General features: G+C 44.7%; 1 protein-coding gene across 30 annotated transcripts in view; it reads right to left on the bottom strand.

Moving 5' to 3' along the window:
- Positions 1 to 4122: 4122 nt before the first annotated feature.
- Positions 4123 to 16723, bottom strand: part of ANK3 (ankyrin 3) — a 336993-nt gene continuing 324392 nt past the window's right edge. For 26 of the 30 annotated variants that reach the window (XM_085583164.1, XM_085583159.1, XM_085583165.1 and 23 more), the window contains 4 exons: positions 10612 to 10695; positions 10429 to 10488; positions 8546 to 8635; positions 4123 to 5527 (listed from right to left, as the gene is read on the bottom strand). In XM_085583164.1, the coding sequence (XP_085439290.1) occupies positions 8570 to 8635; positions 10429 to 10488; positions 10612 to 10695 (210 nt within the window). In that variant the 3' untranslated portion in view covers positions 4123 to 5527; positions 8546 to 8569. The remainder of the gene's footprint in view (positions 5528 to 8545; positions 8636 to 10428; positions 10489 to 10611; positions 10696 to 16723) is intronic. The other 4 variants (XM_085583155.1, XM_085583156.1, XM_077784525.2 and 1 more) reach the window with 1 other exon arrangement.

The raw sequence follows: 16723 nt of genomic DNA, 5'->3' as shown, positions 1-16723 counted from the left end.
CAATCAAGAAGAAGAAACAGGGATTTATTCACAGAAACTATCATTACAGGAGGTAATGGGCAATTAGAAACAGTGTTCCATAAACTCACATCAACAGTAAAAATATTGTATAAAGTACATTTCTAGGTGTGAGGGGTTAGAAGAGGTATGTTCAGAGATTCAATGCAATCCTTTATGTAATTCCAGAGGTCCATTAATCAGCTGGAAGACCTTTTGTAAGAATACAATTTCATTAAAATATTCAATAGTTATAGACTGAAGAGGAAAAGGCCAACTGAAGCTAATTAACCTAAGGAAAAAAAAGTCTGCATAGTACTCAGAGTACCTGACTGAAATGGGGGTGCAGGGGAGAAGAGGGAATGGAAAGAAACAGTTGCAGGAAAATGCAATTAATGAAAAATACTGCTAGGAAAACAAACTGATGCAGCATTGAAAAGAACATGACTTGTACATAAGGGGATATTAAAAGGGGGAAATGGAGTGCATATGTGGAGAGGTTGTAGAAGGGGACAAAGTTTGGTTTGAAAGGTATTTGTATGAGCAAAAGAAACCCAAATCGCTACTATTGTGGATTAAGGCATATATTGATGCAAGTTAAAGCATGTTTTCTAACAAGCAATTCAGAAAATAATGTCATGCTGCTTTGCTTTTCTTGACCAGCAATTATTTAATCAGAAAGCTGTATTAGGAAAAAAGTCTCTTAGTAGGATAGAGTATCTGACTATGAAAATGTGCTGTGTGATAGCCAACCAGTAGCTAATGCATCTTCAGCTCTGGGGCTTTGCTTTCGTATCCCCATTCCCCCAGGGAATTTTTTTCAGAGTTCATACTAGGTTGCCTCTCTTGGTCTGGCCATGCCATAATGATACCCAGGCCCTGGAAGCCTCCCAAAGAAGATGGTGAAGAGGGGATTGCTGTACTTTGCTGTTTTATAGCCCAAATAGCTCTCAATAATTGAACATTAGTGTGGTGGGAAAAGTACCAAGAAAACTTTTATGATAAATCTTCACCATCCTCCAGGACTTCAGGTCAAATAAATAAAGACATGCACAATTTGCATGCTGTTTTTAGCATCAGCAGTTATGAAAAATGTGGCATATACATAGATTTTCCTTGAGCAGTTCATTTTTCTGTCCTTCACTAACCTTTTCCTCTCCCAGTAATGGACTACTTTTTATGTCAAGCATTTTGTAGCAGGCTGAGACAAAAGGGTCCACATCTCCATCAGAAAACTGCTGTATTTCCAACCAAGCAAGAATATTTTTTTTGTGCACTAGGAGACCATGTTTCCCCTCCGTTGCTCACTCAAGGTAAGCTGAACCAGGAGCTCCTCCTCCTCCAGCCCCAATTTGATAGGATCTGCCCTGAAAACAGAGGTCCTGTTTGCATTCCCCACACATGACCCCAAGGCCAAGAATGCAATGGATCAGCAGCAGCTTTTTCATACATCCTGCATGTGGCTAGGACAACAACCAAGCCCCTTGCCAACACCCTGCCCAGCATCCCTGCACCAGCCTCAGCCAGGCAAGTCCCAGGGGATCCAATCCCTCTGGACTGCATCCCCTCCCTAGGGAGAGGGCTGGCAGGGGCAGGAGAGCTGCCCCAAAGCCATCGTGCTGCCCCTGCAGAGCTCTCCAACCGTGCAGGGCTGGCACAGCTCCTCCAGGCCAAGCTGCTCCTGCTGAATTTGTATAAAAATTTGGCAAAATTGCCACTGATGGACTTCATGGAGTTCCATCAAATGTTATCAACTTGGTCCTGCTCAAAGCAGCCCCATTTATAAACTCCTCCTCTAGAGAGCATGGAGAGGTTTTTGGGAGGATGTGCCCCACATCCCAGGCTGCAGTGACCTCCCCAGTAGAGCACCTCGATTTCCTGCACACTGTGTGCCACAGATGAAGGCTGTGTTCAACAGCCCCCCAGGAAATTAGCATTAATTAGCAGGGTGCTGCAATCCTGCAAGTGACTGCCACTTATCCCACTAATGTTAGCTCCACACTAAGGGAACTCTTAGAATTTCTGACATTAAAATTGTTATTGGCTACAAATGAAGTGTAATTGATATTCTTTCAGAAATGGAAAAAGTACAGTAGGATACTCTGCAGCATTATTAATTAGTGCTAAATCAAATATCAAAGGATGAAAATAACACTATATTTAGCAATCAAGTTTATTTTAATAGACGCAATCAGAGTCCCATGACTTACAATTTTGCCTCTAAGGGGAATGTTCCCACTGAGGAAAACATAAAAAAAAAAAAAAAAAAAGAAAGAAAAAAATGACAAAAGTGCACATTTAGGTAGGGTCCTCACTCACTCCAGAGCTGTCTGTGTTGTTTGCTAGTTCTGGCAAGATTTCTGTTTTCCTTCTCATATGACCATTTATACTTCAACCTTGTTTTTTCCCAAATATCCTGAGCCACTGTTAGAACCCTGCAAAACAAAACCAACACCCAGAAAATCCTGTTTGTGCAGCATTTCATATGAAACTTTAAGCTCAGTGCATTTAGCTGCAGATTTCCTGTTCTCTTGTATTTAAGGGGGAAGCCAACTGTGACACAGATGCGCAGCAGCAGCTGGGCACCGCCAGCAGCGGGAGCTGCCCCGCTGGGCACGGTCAGGGCCGGCCCAGGAGAGGTGCCCGTGGTGGGCACAGCCTGCTGGGCACCGCTGTGGCAGGGCCGTGCTGCAGGAGCAGCCTCGGGGCCGCTCCCCGAGCGCGGAGCCGCCGCAGCGGCGGGAGAGCAGCGCGCCCACCGCGCAGCGCCAGCGCTCAGCGGCTCGCTCCCTGCCCGCTCGCACAGCGCTCCCGCCGGCACGGACACGGCTCTCTGCACGCCAGCACCGCGCACTGACGGGAGCCAGGCAGAGGAAGAGAGGAGTCGAACAAAACGCTGCCTTTTGGACGCTGTTAGAGATTGAAACGAGGTTCCTCTACAGTGCAGCTCCTGCCTTCCTGCTGGTTGTCACCACGGCCTTTGCTTCCGACTGTGCAGTCACTGTATATGTGCATCTCACAGAAAGCATCGACTGAACACATCTTTCTCTTTCAGCTGGTGTGAATGCCGGAGGGGAGGAGGGAGGCGGCTGCATGGCGAGGCTGCAGGATGATCCCTGCTGTCGGACTGTGAGCTGCAGCAAGATGCACTTGTTCTCGTCTGGTGTAAGTGGCACTTGTCCTCCAAACTTTGGCATAAGGACCTGAACCACCAGCATTGTACCAGCAGTATCCTGACCTAGGTAAAACATACATTGCAACACAGAGTGGCTGCTCCAGTGATGAAAACTTCATTTACTGTCACTGCTTCAAAAGCCAGTGGCTCTAATAATTCAGAGACACTGGCAAACCAACCTGTTACATTCTCGAAGTGATGTTCATCACAGTCAGGAGAGCTTTGCTGACTGACCCAGGTCCTGTGGGGATCACCAGATAACAACAACCAGACTGAGGTGGATCTGTAGCAGGGGTGCTTCCTCAGGTGCCAAAGCTGGGGTGAAGTACCTCATCTTCATGTTGCCTTAAAAGCCAGGTAAAACACACAGATCGCTGAGTAATAAACTGTATTTACTACACCTGAGCAGAAGCCCACAGTTCAGAGCAGTGTGTGTTGCCTACTAACCTCTGTTTTGGCAATTCTTTATAGTGCTCTATTACCCATAATATACAGGAAGTGCATGCAACACACAGGGGACGCACACTTTAATGTCCTCATGGGCTGTGGGTCTGTTACTGATCTGACTGATACTAGGGAGAAAATTGCTTTTGGTAGTGCTTTTCCTGGTTCTTGACTGGGCAAAAGAATTTACAGGAGGTCCAGAGCTCACATGCGTTGGAGAAAGGGCTGCACATACCCCTGTTGCACAGGCCCTTTCCCCACATCTCCAATCCAGGGAGTGGGTTTTCCTTAGCTTTTCTGGGAATGTGCTGCTGGCTGCTGGGTTTTCCCCTGCTGCCCCGACTTGGGGAGAGCCTGCCAAGTGATGGCCTGTCACACTGGGAAGATGAAGAGGTGGATTAGACAAAAGAAACAGAGAGGAAAAGCAGATGAAAGCCAGAGGCAGATAACTGCTGGCCTTGCAAAGCATCACATCTGTGGGGTACAAGAACACTGCCAAATACACGTTATCCAAGAGTTTTAACACAATTTATTTTATGCTTAAATAATCAACTAGATCATCCAGTGTTTGTTGTTTTCATACATATGTAATTAGAGCTATTATCAATGAATGCTGTTTCCATATGAATATAATCAACAAATTAAAGTATTTCACCAAAAACCAAATAAAAATGCCCTTTAAAACACAGCAGCCTTAACAACCTAATATTACACTGCTAGGATGATTACAGATGATTGGCTTACTGAAAGATTCTACATCTTATAGCCAGTACACAATACAGTAATAATTTTACAGCGTGCTGCCAGTCTATTAGCTAATAATTTCTCTTCAGTTCATTTAAAAATATCCCAAACTTGTGCTCCTTAGAGCACCAACCCACTTCTAAAGCTGCAAGCATTACCCCCATTATAAAGCAAGAACAGATAGCACCCCCCTCCCCATAATGCAACTACTGTATATGTTATGGGTCTTAGGTCATTTCATTGAAAAATTGGCAACAGCAACAAATATTAGATGAAGGGCTTTGTGTTTACAGATAAAATCTTATTTTTCATGTTGCGGAATAGTGTTTGCAAAACTGGAAAAGATTTAATCAAAATAAGGTGAAACACATGCATCAAAATATTAGTACTCTGAAGAAAAATTTTCACAGAACTACAGAATTCCTCATTTTGGGAATCATTTAAATTTGCAGCAGATTTTAAAGATTTTTTTAAAATCAAGCTAGCGATTTTGCATATACAAACATTATAATTGCTAATATACAAGAATCTGTGAAGATACACCCAGAATATCCCTGTAGGTGCAGCCATTTGAGACACCTAGCCTGCTCAATGCATTTGCAATATTCTGTTTGTGATCGAAAAGGCAGTGCCTTATCAACACTTATTCTATTTTGTTAGAATTTATACAGTGTTATTTATTTACAGCAAAACTATTGATGTTTAAAAAAGAAACAAATAGTGTTTTATACCCTGACAGTTTGGGTCCAAGAAAAATAAGGCGAGCTGTTGTGGATTTTAGTATTTTTAGTGTCTTTCCATGGTTTAACCATTTCGTCTTCGCACATCCTCTCTGGCCACAGGAATTTATTTCTTTTGAGATGACATCAAACTGCTTGAGAGAAGCTGTTAACAGCATGGCATCTTGTATATACACTGCATTGGTAACTGAGTACCCTCCAATCCTGTGAATGAACGTGAATTTCCATGCTCTGTAAATTGGCTCATGCTAAATTAATTTTTTTGTTTTGGATTTTTTTGTTTGGTTTTTTTTTTCTTTTTGCATAAAAATCATGCGGTTAATGTGGGGAAGCAGCAAACACACGCACACTTTTATAGGTGAATGTTTAATTCCTGTTGATTTTTCTTCCAGGAGTGTCCTTCTAGAATACTGGCAGTAAAAGCACACTGTGGAGAGAAAACAAAGAACAAATAATTTCAGAAATATCTTGTTAGAATCAGTTTCCTGCCTTTCCCTGACTAAACAGAAATGTAACTAGCATGATGGATTCTGCAATAGGCTAAATCACACAGTTTCTAGGTAGGCAATGACATTAGCTGAGCCAAAATGCAGCTGCAGATGTCCACACTGCTCGTGAACTGATTTACAAATATGTTTGCAGCACTCTGCATTTCATCACCCCAGACATGCCACCAGCTCATCTGATCCAATGATGACAAGGAATCGGGTCTTTTGTTGTGGAAGGAACAGCATCATCAGACGGAGAGAGCTGCTGCTTCCACAGCACGTTTTTCTTCATTGTGCGCAAGCATCCCCACAGTGATGGAAAACCTGCTCTCCTTGCACATCCACCTCTGCCAGTTGCTCAGGGAACATTCCTGCAGAGCCAGGAATGCAGCGCCCAGCCTCTAGGAGGCTTGGTGAAGGACAAAAGCACCGACAAGGAGCAGCCATCCATCTCCCTCCAGCTTGGCTTGCATGGGTGGCACCGAGGAGAGACGATCCAGCTCCTGCTGTCTCAGCCCTCAAACCAGAGCCATGCACGTAAGGACAGCAAGTTTGTGACATTTGTCGTAGAACAGAGCAGAGAGGGCAGGAAGCAGAAATGCAAACACAGCAGCGAGCAGGAGCTGGAAGCTGTGGCTCCCCGGCACCTGGGCGCAGGGCAGCCTGCTCGGGAGCGGGGCTGGCGCGGCGCCGGCAGGGCTCAGGCTGGCACGGACATGCTTGCTCACTAATCAGGTCACAGGTTCATCCACACACATTCCCCAGGAGTGCTTGCAGTCTCCTTCCACGCTAAAGCAATCTGCCCTTGCCCACATCTACAGTTGTCATAAATCTGTCCTGCTGCTGAGAGCCGCCTGTTCCCACTGCAGCAGTCACGCCAGCTCACACCGTGCTGTCCTGCGGAACTGCACGCAGTTCTTGGCTTCTCCTTTCAACCTATGCTTCACACTGGGCTTATCTGCAATGGTGACAGGGACATCTTCACAGCAAAACCGAGCTAATATAGTGATTTTTTTTTCAACGCTCCAAAAAAAAAGAACCACCTCTGCCTGCCCAACAGGATTTTTTTTTTTGGTCTTTTATGATTACAAAACAAACAGTTTTTCTACAGAATTCCCTGCCTGGGCAAATACATCCCCTTCTGCATCAAAATGAAATGTTTTTAATGGGCTCTTGACCAGACTCACAATTACGTAGTGCATATTTGGTCATGCTTATCATATGAAAGTTTGGAGCACAGAGATTCATCTTGCAGGACAAAGTTTTCCCCAGAGCAAAGGTTCATTATCTAAGGCAGACTCTCTGAGTTCCGCAGGGGCTCTAGCATGGAAGACTTGCCTACTGGAAATCACAGGAGAAATGCATCAGCCGTCATGGGAGCAGATCTGATTCTGAGGAACTCTGGCTTCCAGAAGGTCAGACTGTTTCATACATTAGGCAAAGACTGCCTAATTTATGTAATTTTATTTTAAAATGAAATGCTTATCCCTGGTGTCTTTTGCATCAAACTCATATGCTGGCAGGCTCTTTAACTGCATTGGTTATGGGGTTCAATGCCACATCTTGCCTTCAATGCCTGAATTTACACATTTCTACTGCTTTGCCCTGGCAGATTGACAGTGGAAGCAGCACAGGACCCAACATGGGACACAATTTCATACAAACAGTGCCATCGCTTTGGCTTGCTTTACTCCCATATCCTTGAGCTCCATAAAGGAGAAAGCTGTGTCAAATGAATCACCTCCCTTTTCCAAACAATAAATATTTTATGAGTGTGTTGACCACCAAGACTACATGAAGCTGTATTATTCTATTGGCACACACAGGAGGACTCTCAGTAAAAGCAGGAATTCAGGTGGATGCAGTAGGTGCTAACCAGACACTGAAATCACACCAGTCACCTCACACAGCTTGCTCCTTGGGGCTTGATCCCATAAATCCCTCAGCTAGATCCCACACACTGAGTGCTGTTTGTCTAAATGGCTCTACCCACACACACAGAGCACCTGTAAGGCCAGGGGGCTGTAGGGGCTACCTTACATTGCATCAGATAGAAGGGACTGGTGACTCAAGAGAGACTCTGCTTCTGTCTCTCCTTTTCCTCACTATCTGGTCTATTTACCAGGTCCTGTTTATTCTGTTCTTAAATCTTATAGTCAATCCCATACCATATGTACAGTAAAATGATAATACACAGTCTTGCACTTCATAAATGCTTCCTCTGTCCAATTCCTGAAACCCAACAAAGCTAAGAGAGAAGAGCAGAAAAAAGACATGTCCATGGTAAACCTACACACTTGGAGCCATGACAGACGGGCCAGCATTGAAAGACACACAGGCACATCTCTGTGTGTAGCTGTGTCAATGAGACAAAGCAGCCTCTGGCTTCTTCTCTTCACATCTTTACAGAGTCCCCTGCAAGGGTGATTTGTGCATCTGGGTTTAGCTTGGGAAGAAGCCCTTATACCATCAGCTGCTGGCTTGCTACAGTCGTTAAGGCTGGATCAATAAAATTCAACAAGAAACAGTTGGTAGGGATTATTTGTTGGCAAATATTGAGACACTTCACTTACAAGGACTTTGACTTGCATAACTGCCCTCAAATCACATGTCTGACAGTGCAAGAAGCATTTCGCTCCTAGGTTTATTTGTGTGCAGCTCCTTTACTATTTAAGCTTTTAGGGGTATAAAGTTCTGTGGATTATAAACACTGGACACTGTAAAATTCCCAGAAATTTTGCACATGCCTGAATATTGTTTTGATTTTACAAGAAGTAAAGATTAATTTCTATACGTGAACACAAGGTCATCTTCTGCTTACAAGATCAAGGACCAGCTATTCAGGTCTGCAGCTGGAAAGCAAAGTCAGGGTAGCAGAGGCAAGCCTTTGTGCAGCCCAGGTGCTGTTCCCCATGCTGGCAAAAGCCTTCAACAAGGGAAGAAAATTGATCACTGACCGTTCAGTGGTTGGCTTTCAGCTTTCATGAGTAACTTTTCTTCTCCACGTGTCTGACTTCTTTCTTTGTCTTAACCTTATAAGCTTCTCCCTGATTTAAAGGAAAAGTATAAACATTAACACAGTCTGCAGAGAGCACTCATAATTGTAAACCAGCTTCCAAAACAGGATACACATTTTGCTGTAACAGGATAAGTAAAAAGCAGTTAAATCACACTAACACTTAATTTCAAATATACACACAACCTATTTATCCACTCTGCTGAGCTGCAAAAGCACAGGTCTGAAATATCATCTTCAAGTAGAAAACACAGCTCTACAATTTCAGCCTGACCCTGGGGTTGGAGTGCCCAGCTGGCAGTCAGTCCTCGGCAGAGCCCCTGGTGCCAGCTGCAGTGGGAGCCAGTGCCACTGACAGGGAAAAATCCCCTCTCCCAGCTGTCCTCCTGGGTCAGCTGAATTGGTGGGCATTCCCAACAGCAGAGGCTGTGGCTGCTCTTATGATGTTTCACAACGTCTGTGCTTTAAAGTGAGCAGGTTAGTAATGGAGTAGAGGGAAGAGGAAGAAAGCCAGCAAAAATCACCACTGAAGCAGCACAGAAGTAAAACCAATGACAGTGACAAGCAGTGCAGGTTTCAGTGTCTTTAAAACAGCAAACCCCAAAATAAAGTTCATCTTTGCTCATTAAAAGTAGCTCAATAATCATCTAAAAATAAATTCTCCAGTAATCACAAGCCTCACTCACATCAGAGAAAGGCATCTGTTTATGTGTGGCTATGGGCAGAATTTACCCCTCAGGTGATCTGCATTGATGTATTTGTAACTATTTGTAGTTTCCAACTAATCTAATCTGGTGCAGCAAATTGAAAATGTTTACCCCTTGCTGGGCAGTTTTTTTTTCCTTCACAAACAACAAGGAAAGAGGGAATGGAAATAAGTTTGTTTTCATTCTCTTACTTCTGTGACTTATGCGTCCCAAGCTTTTTTCCTTTTTTATTGTCAGAAAATAAAGGGTATTTGTTATCTTCCTTTGTGAATCTGTTTTCACTCAGACAAGAATTTCATTAGCCCCAGTGACAGTTTTACTGAGCAGAGATGTCTGAGGGCCATGTGCTGGGGAAGAAGGCAGGTCTCCTCTGGAGCTATTTGTTTACAGAGGCGATGCCCATTCCCCCGAGGCCTCCCTGGGACAGATGACAGCTGAGGCACAGCTGCCCACTCCTGCCCCTGTCACTGAAGCCTTTCCCAAGAAGGGCTGGGGTGTGCTGGCACACAATAGCCCTACTCTTCCCACTGTCAGAGTGATAAAGCTGGGCATAGTCCAGGCCTGAAGAAGGCTTCCAATTTTGGTCACCAGGGACAAAATCCTGTCTTGGTGCTTGCTTGTAAAGGATACCATTACTTGGGTATGTTCTCATTGACCTGAATCCTGCAAACCCTCAGTCACCAGCACCAGGGGTGTCACACCAAGGTGAGTGAGAGGACACTGGGATCAGACTGCAGTTCACTCCTTTGGGCTGGTGGAAAAGCCACAAAATCCACCTACAGCTGTAAGGCACAGATTCTGCAAGGGCTTAACCAAATACACAGACGCTGCTCAACTTGATGGCACAAAGCAGGCCCCAAACCCACGGCTTAGAGACTTGCTGCCTGTTTTACAGAAACAGACCTTGATGTCCCGTGCTGACAGAATCAGCCAGGCCCCCTTGACGCCACCCCTGTCCCCTGATCCCAACGCACAACCTGCCAATAACTGCAAGCACTGCATTTTTTGCCAAGGCTTCTTGTTAAATGCAAACCTCCAGCCCTTTAGCAGCACTTTCTAGCAGTCAACACAACCCTCTGCGCCTACTGTTATTTCCTGGTAGTCCCCGTTGCATTACCATTTCACCAACTTTCCTCTTGTGGGGGATAACAACACGTCTTACTACCTTCCGGGTGATCTGTGGGAAGCAATACATGAAAGGTATCGATTTTTTTTTTTCCTAGATTCTAAAGGGAAAAAGTATGTTAAAATAAGTTACTTGAATGCAAAGACTCAGAACAGTGATGTAATTCGTGATTACTTTTCTCGTGATGACGTTGCCTTCTTCATCGGTAAACTGTTCCTCTGTTACAGATTCACCAGGAATGTTTTTTGCTTCCTCACCCTAAAGAATGTGTTATAAGATTAGCAATAGAGCCTATATTCTGTCAAACCCACACATATTTCCACACCAATCCAAGCAACAAGCACATGCTAGCTTCAACTTTATTAAGAGTTTGCTTTATGGCACACGAACCGTATGAAAGCCTCGTTCATTTAGCAATGCTGATACCTGTGCATTTATCTTACAAAATGTTTCCTTAAAGCCTGTAGGGAGCTTCTAGCACACTGCTCTTATTACCAAATGCATGTCAGGAACTCTCTGGGCAACAAAATCGAGCGGTCAGTCTGAGCCCTCTGAGACACCCCATAGCTTTTCACAGCCCCTCAGTGAAACTCAGCAGTGCTTCTGCTTTGGCACACACAGAACCATGGTCTAACATGGGAGAAATTTGGGACTTAAAAAGACAGATCTGCCTCTAGCTTGCTAAACACGAGGTCTTAAACACAAACACAGAAGACAGACAGGACTTCTCAGCACTTACAAAGGAAGGAAGTTATCTTACGTGACACTTTGCCCGGCATGGTGCCACCGTGGCGAGAGCCTCAGCAGCCTGGTCCATGACTCACTGAGATCAGCAGCACTCCAGCCATCACTTCTTGTAGGACCAGCAATTTATAGCACCAGTGTAAATAAATGTAAAAGCAGTTTCCTAGCTGCTATGCCAGGGACTTAATTCCACTTAAAGGAATTATTGCTTAAATCATAAATAAATGACATGAGGTTAGAGTCTGAGCCCAGCTGGCAGTCATGAATTTATGTTCCAAAAGAACTCTGCTAACTTTACCTCACAAAGTCATACTTCCAAACCTGGGTGCTGAAGCAAGCACTGTCTTGATGCTTCAAAAATATCCACTGTTTGTGATAATATCTTTCATATAAGAAAGGCAAACATAATAATAATGTAGCTGGCCTACATATGAAAAATTTCCACTTGTAAATTAATAATGCAAACAAACAAAAAAATTCCTTAAAACTTTTCTTCTCCCCTCACACTCAACCTACTACAGAAAAATTATAAGTAGAAGGAAGAAGCAGAAAGAAAACATTGTATAAAACACATTATAATAATATTAACTACAAAACAATATTTGGAAGTAGACTACTACAGCTTTTGTAATGCTTCGATGTACTGAACAGCACAGGACAAATACAGATTCTATTTACTCTGGTCTATACACTACATAGTTGTCTGCATAAGCTCCTGGCACTGCTTTATAATAAACAAATACAGTGATGCCATGTGGATTTTTTAAAAACAGTATTCCCTACTAATGCAGCTTTTTTAAGATGTACAATGTAACATTGGGATTGTATGCTACTCCTAAGCTCTAAGCAAAACAAAACTTTCCTTTTGTTTACAAGCCATTTGTCTTCTTTTCTAGCCAAGCTTTTCCACTTTCCTTGCCTGAGGAGAATGGCAGCAGGCAGGAGCCAGGAGGGAGTACTGCAGAGCAGAGCCCCTGGCCATGTCTGTCATTTTTCACAAGCACAGAACTTCTGCTGGTTTCTCATTGAAAGCTGTACTGAAGTCACCACTTGATAAGTAAGCAATGGAACTCAGACATTTTACACATCCTTTTCCCCAGGCTTTCACAGACTGTTCGCAAACCGTACAACTTGCTGAACTTTGGTGCTTCAGGAAGCATTGCCAGGAGAACAGGCTCCCCAGCCAGGTGGATTCCACTGCACAGGGACACAGGGATGAGGTCCTGTGCCCGACACACACCTAGCTGAGGCGCCTGGGCCAGGGAATGCTGGCGTCCCTACCAAAGCACAGCAGAACAAACAGCTACTGAGGCCTTCAGATGGAGCTGGAGCAGTTGATTCCCCAGAAGGAGCAGCGGCACACCCGCCTAGCTCTGTGCAGGAGCAGGGGAGCGCCAGGCTGGGCCCTGCGGCCAGCGGGCCCCAGCGCCCGCTTCCTTCCTCACGAGACGGGGACGGGACCGCTGCCAGGCTTTGGGAACTGAAACCTGTGGGGTTTCCTACTCACAAAGAGATGGGAGCGGGAAAGACTGATTCTGGAAACTCCACACTTTAATCAGGTGCAGAGCAGATGGGGAACTACACGCACAGTTTTTTTCCTGACCTTCCACATGTGAGACTCCCCGGTGGGCTCCAACACAGTACCCCAAGGAGCAGGAGGGAACCCTGGCACAGATATCCTATGGAGCACAGAGGTATGGAAAGGTTCCCTCTCATAAGCAGGGTCTCCAAAGCCACTACAATAAAGCCCATGAAAACCAGAATAAAACAACATGGCCAGTAGCAAGGTTGCCAGACTACTTGGCACACCAACACCATTTATATGTACTGGTTCTTTGACTCCTTACTGAAGCTAAGAGCAATGTTATACCTTAAAACAACCTAGTGAGAATCACTGTGTCCAGTGTCAAAAGAATTAAAAGCGTACTGCTGCACTGAAAGATGTCTCCTGGAAGAAAATGCAGTTTTAAAGGTGTGGTGAATTTTGGCTTTTAATTAGCTACACGCTCCTTTAAGCACAATTTAAGGACAAATGCTGTAAATACTCAGCAGTCAGTGCACATGAAATCCAGCTTTCACAATTCTCTTGCTGGTGGGTAGTTAAACAAATTGCAGGAGGGCTCACAACTGGCAGGAGGTAGATCTGATTTACTGACTTTTCTGATCCTTTGCAGTTATAAAGATGGATGTTTGCTAGGAAAAAAACCCTACCCACTGGCAGTTTTAGTTGCAAGAGCTCAAACCAACACTGGGTTAGAATGGCACATTAGATGACCTTGTCAACAAAAGCTGTTTTTAAACACAAAGCTGGTGCATCTGCGTCAGAGCTAGAGAATAAAATTCTTTCCACTGCATCATACTTATGTGGGCCTCATTTTACCCTTGACCAGTCAAAATCACTGTCACAATACCAAAAGCTTTAGAAAGGCAGGGAGAAAAGCTAATACCGTGATTACTGGAAGCCCAGTTATATCTCTGGGACTAAAGCATACAAAGGCTGTAGTCTGCAAGCCTCAGCTCCAGAACATGCCAGGAAGCTTTGCAAAGCAGAGTGCTTTAATGTCACCCTGCTCACTGGAGTGTAGTCCTGCCAAAACCAGCTGGTATCCTCCCTCTGCTGCTCTCCAGGGCAGGAGAAGCAAAGAGCAGTTTCCTCAAAGTCTTCTGCCAGCTCCACTGATTTTCTTAACAGTTATTTGCAGATTATGGGTGTTCCCAGGGACCTTCAGATAAATGGAGTTATACAGTCAGTGCTGCAGTGTTGTGCCAAAGTTCACTGCAGATTTGTCAGAGCTCTGGTTTCTTTTCATGTTTGTTTTGTTACTAGAGGGATAATAGTCCCTTTTATTCCTTCCATACATCTAGTGTTGTTGAAACAGTGGAGAAAAAAGGTGCAGCTGGATGCATCTTACCAAGAGGGATAAAAAGGAATTTAAAAGCAGGAGGAAATAAGCAAGATGGAAAGATCCTAAATATTTAATTTTGCCAAAGACCAGAGGCAACGCCACAATGGGAACAGAAGCTGCACGGAGCGCTCAGACCTCTTCCCTCAGTGGCCTAAGCCAGCACCAGGACATAATCCCTTCAGTCTCGAGATCACATTCTTGTAATGCACGAGCAGCAGCTGTGCCTCAGTCTCCTTGGGGTCTCCAGCCTCTGTGGCAGCAGCAGGAGAAACAAACATCTTTCATTAAGGTCATTTTCATTAGTGAGTTCTGCCTACTCAGGGAGACCTTGTTAATCAGATGCCACAGCTCTCCGCCTGCGCCCATGCTGAGTCTGTAGTTGCTTGCTTGCAGATGTATTGCTGAAGCCACGGGAGGGGGAGAAAAATCCCAACAAAAGGCCAGGCAAGGAGACCTGAGAGCAAACGGTGCTGCAAATGGGACAGAGTATAGTCCACTGCTGGGTGCTGGGCACAGGTCTGGTGCATGTGGCATGGAGGACACACCTCAGAACAGCACTTGCAGTCTGGGGCTTGATTTAGTCCACGTTATCTTACTGAGGCCAGCAGCTCCAACTCGGATGGGCAGGACAGGGAGAGGGCACTTACCTGCAGCTCTCCCAGCCAGACAGAGACTGCAGTGGAGATGCTGTGCCCAGCTGAATACACTAAAGGAAATGGTTCCCATTTTCCTCACACAGGGCACGGGCACTTAATTCTTATCACCTATAGGGTGGCCAATTTCATTTTCCATAAATAAGCTTCCCCTGAACAGCAAGACCATGGAAGCTGCTGGCTCTAGCTTTGACTAAGTGCTGCTCAGGCCACTTCTCCTGTACAGGCTGCACCAAACCCTCCACAATCAATAATGGGGCATTTCATGGGCAAAATACACAGAAAGGGACAAATCTTCAATAAAAACTGGCAAGAAATAGCAAAAGTACAAGATACTACATTACGTCAGATTTGAATAACCACTGCTTAGAAATATATTTTATTTTCCATTACATTCTACCATAAACCTTTTGGCAAGAATCTTATTAAAACAGCTTTAGCCAAAAACTTGTATCCATGAAAGATTTAACAACCTATGAAAAAGCATGAAAAATTGGACACTGATTCCTGCTATGGCTGAATAACAGGAGCTTTGGATCAGGCTTTGAATGTCCACATTGTGGCAAGCACTCTTATTTTCCCCTTGTGTGCTAATTGCTCGCATTCCTGCACTACCATAAACCCATTTCTTTTGCAATACCCCATCCCATCAATCCACCATGTGAACACAAGAGGGGAAAGGAAGAAAAACAAAAACATCTGCACTACCTTGAGGTTAGAATAGGATCCTATTACATGTGGAAATGGGCATCAGTCCTTGCTTGTCTGGTTTTATGGCCTCAGCCCTCTGAAGTGCTAAATCCCATGGGAATGTGCTCCAGAGTATTGAGCACTTGACAGGACTCAGCTCTCGGACTGCTGGGAAAATACCTCAGTGGGAGAGAAAAGTCTTTCCCCATATTTGGGCCAGGGCAGAGAATTAAGGTAGCAGTTAAACGGAAGTAATAGTGTTAGCAATATTGCAGAATGGCATGTAAAGGAAAAACAAGTTGGGAATGAAAAAACAAGTTGGGAAAGAAGAGCAAAGGTGATGAAGCAATTGAACCCTGACTGTACCTGTGGTGGCACATGGCAAAGCCTTTTTCCCACAGGACTCAATTTATCCTCAAGGTTTTGGTGCCAGCAAACTTTATGCCTGCAGGCTCTGTGATACCTCTATTGCTTTAAATGCAACATGCAGGCAGTAATGAATACCAGGAAGAACAATTAATATTAGGAAAAAAATCTTTACTGTGAGGATGGTGAGACACTGGCACAGGTTGCCCAGAGAAGTTGTGAATGACCCATCTGTGGAATGTTCAAGGTCAGGCTGGATGGGGCTCTGAGCATCCTGGTCTGCTGGTAGATGTCCCTGCCCATGCACGGGGTTAGAACTGGACAATCTTTAATGTCCCTTCCAACCCAAGCCATTCTGTGCTCCCATTATTAAGGGCTACAGCACCCCAGTTCCCACATGCGGTTCTGCTCAGTGGAGGCTCCAAGCACACCCTCATTCCCTGCCCCTAACCATAAGCTGGCTGTAGAGCTGGGCAAGCACTCACTTTGCAGGCACTGAGGCACTGGCAGGTGAGCACCTGCTGCTCCTGGTCACTGCTCAGGGCCCTGCAGCAGCAGAGGGAGTTATTTTCCCTCTGCAAAGGCTGCGAGCATTGCTCCAGGCCTCCACATCCTTGGAGCTCTTCCCTGATAGAGGAGCTGTACCTCAGCTTGTGTGCATGCTCTCACAGTGATTTCAGTTCACCCAAAGTGAACCTCTGATCTCAGGAATGGGCAGCAAAAAAGTCCCTACCAATGTTAAATCTTCATTTTTCCATTTCATACCACCATTTCATGAACTTTACATGATCAAAATGGTCGCTTCCACTATCAAATTCTTTCTCTAAAAAGCCTGATGACTGTTGCTTTCAAATTTTTTTTGTTCTCTTTGGAGCTTGTCTTAAGATGCAGAGTGGAGGATAAAAAAAGAAGCTATAAATGATCAGA

The sequence above is a fragment of the Lonchura striata genome, chromosome 6 (genome assembly GCF_050655825.1).
Source record: "Lonchura striata isolate lonStrDom1 chromosome 6, ASM5065582v1, whole genome shotgun sequence".
NCBI classification, from domain to species: Eukaryota; Metazoa; Chordata; class Aves; order Passeriformes; family Estrildidae; genus Lonchura; species Lonchura striata.
The sequence above is the reverse complement of the archived record's forward strand: the minus strand, read 5'-3'. Positions and strand labels throughout refer to the sequence as shown.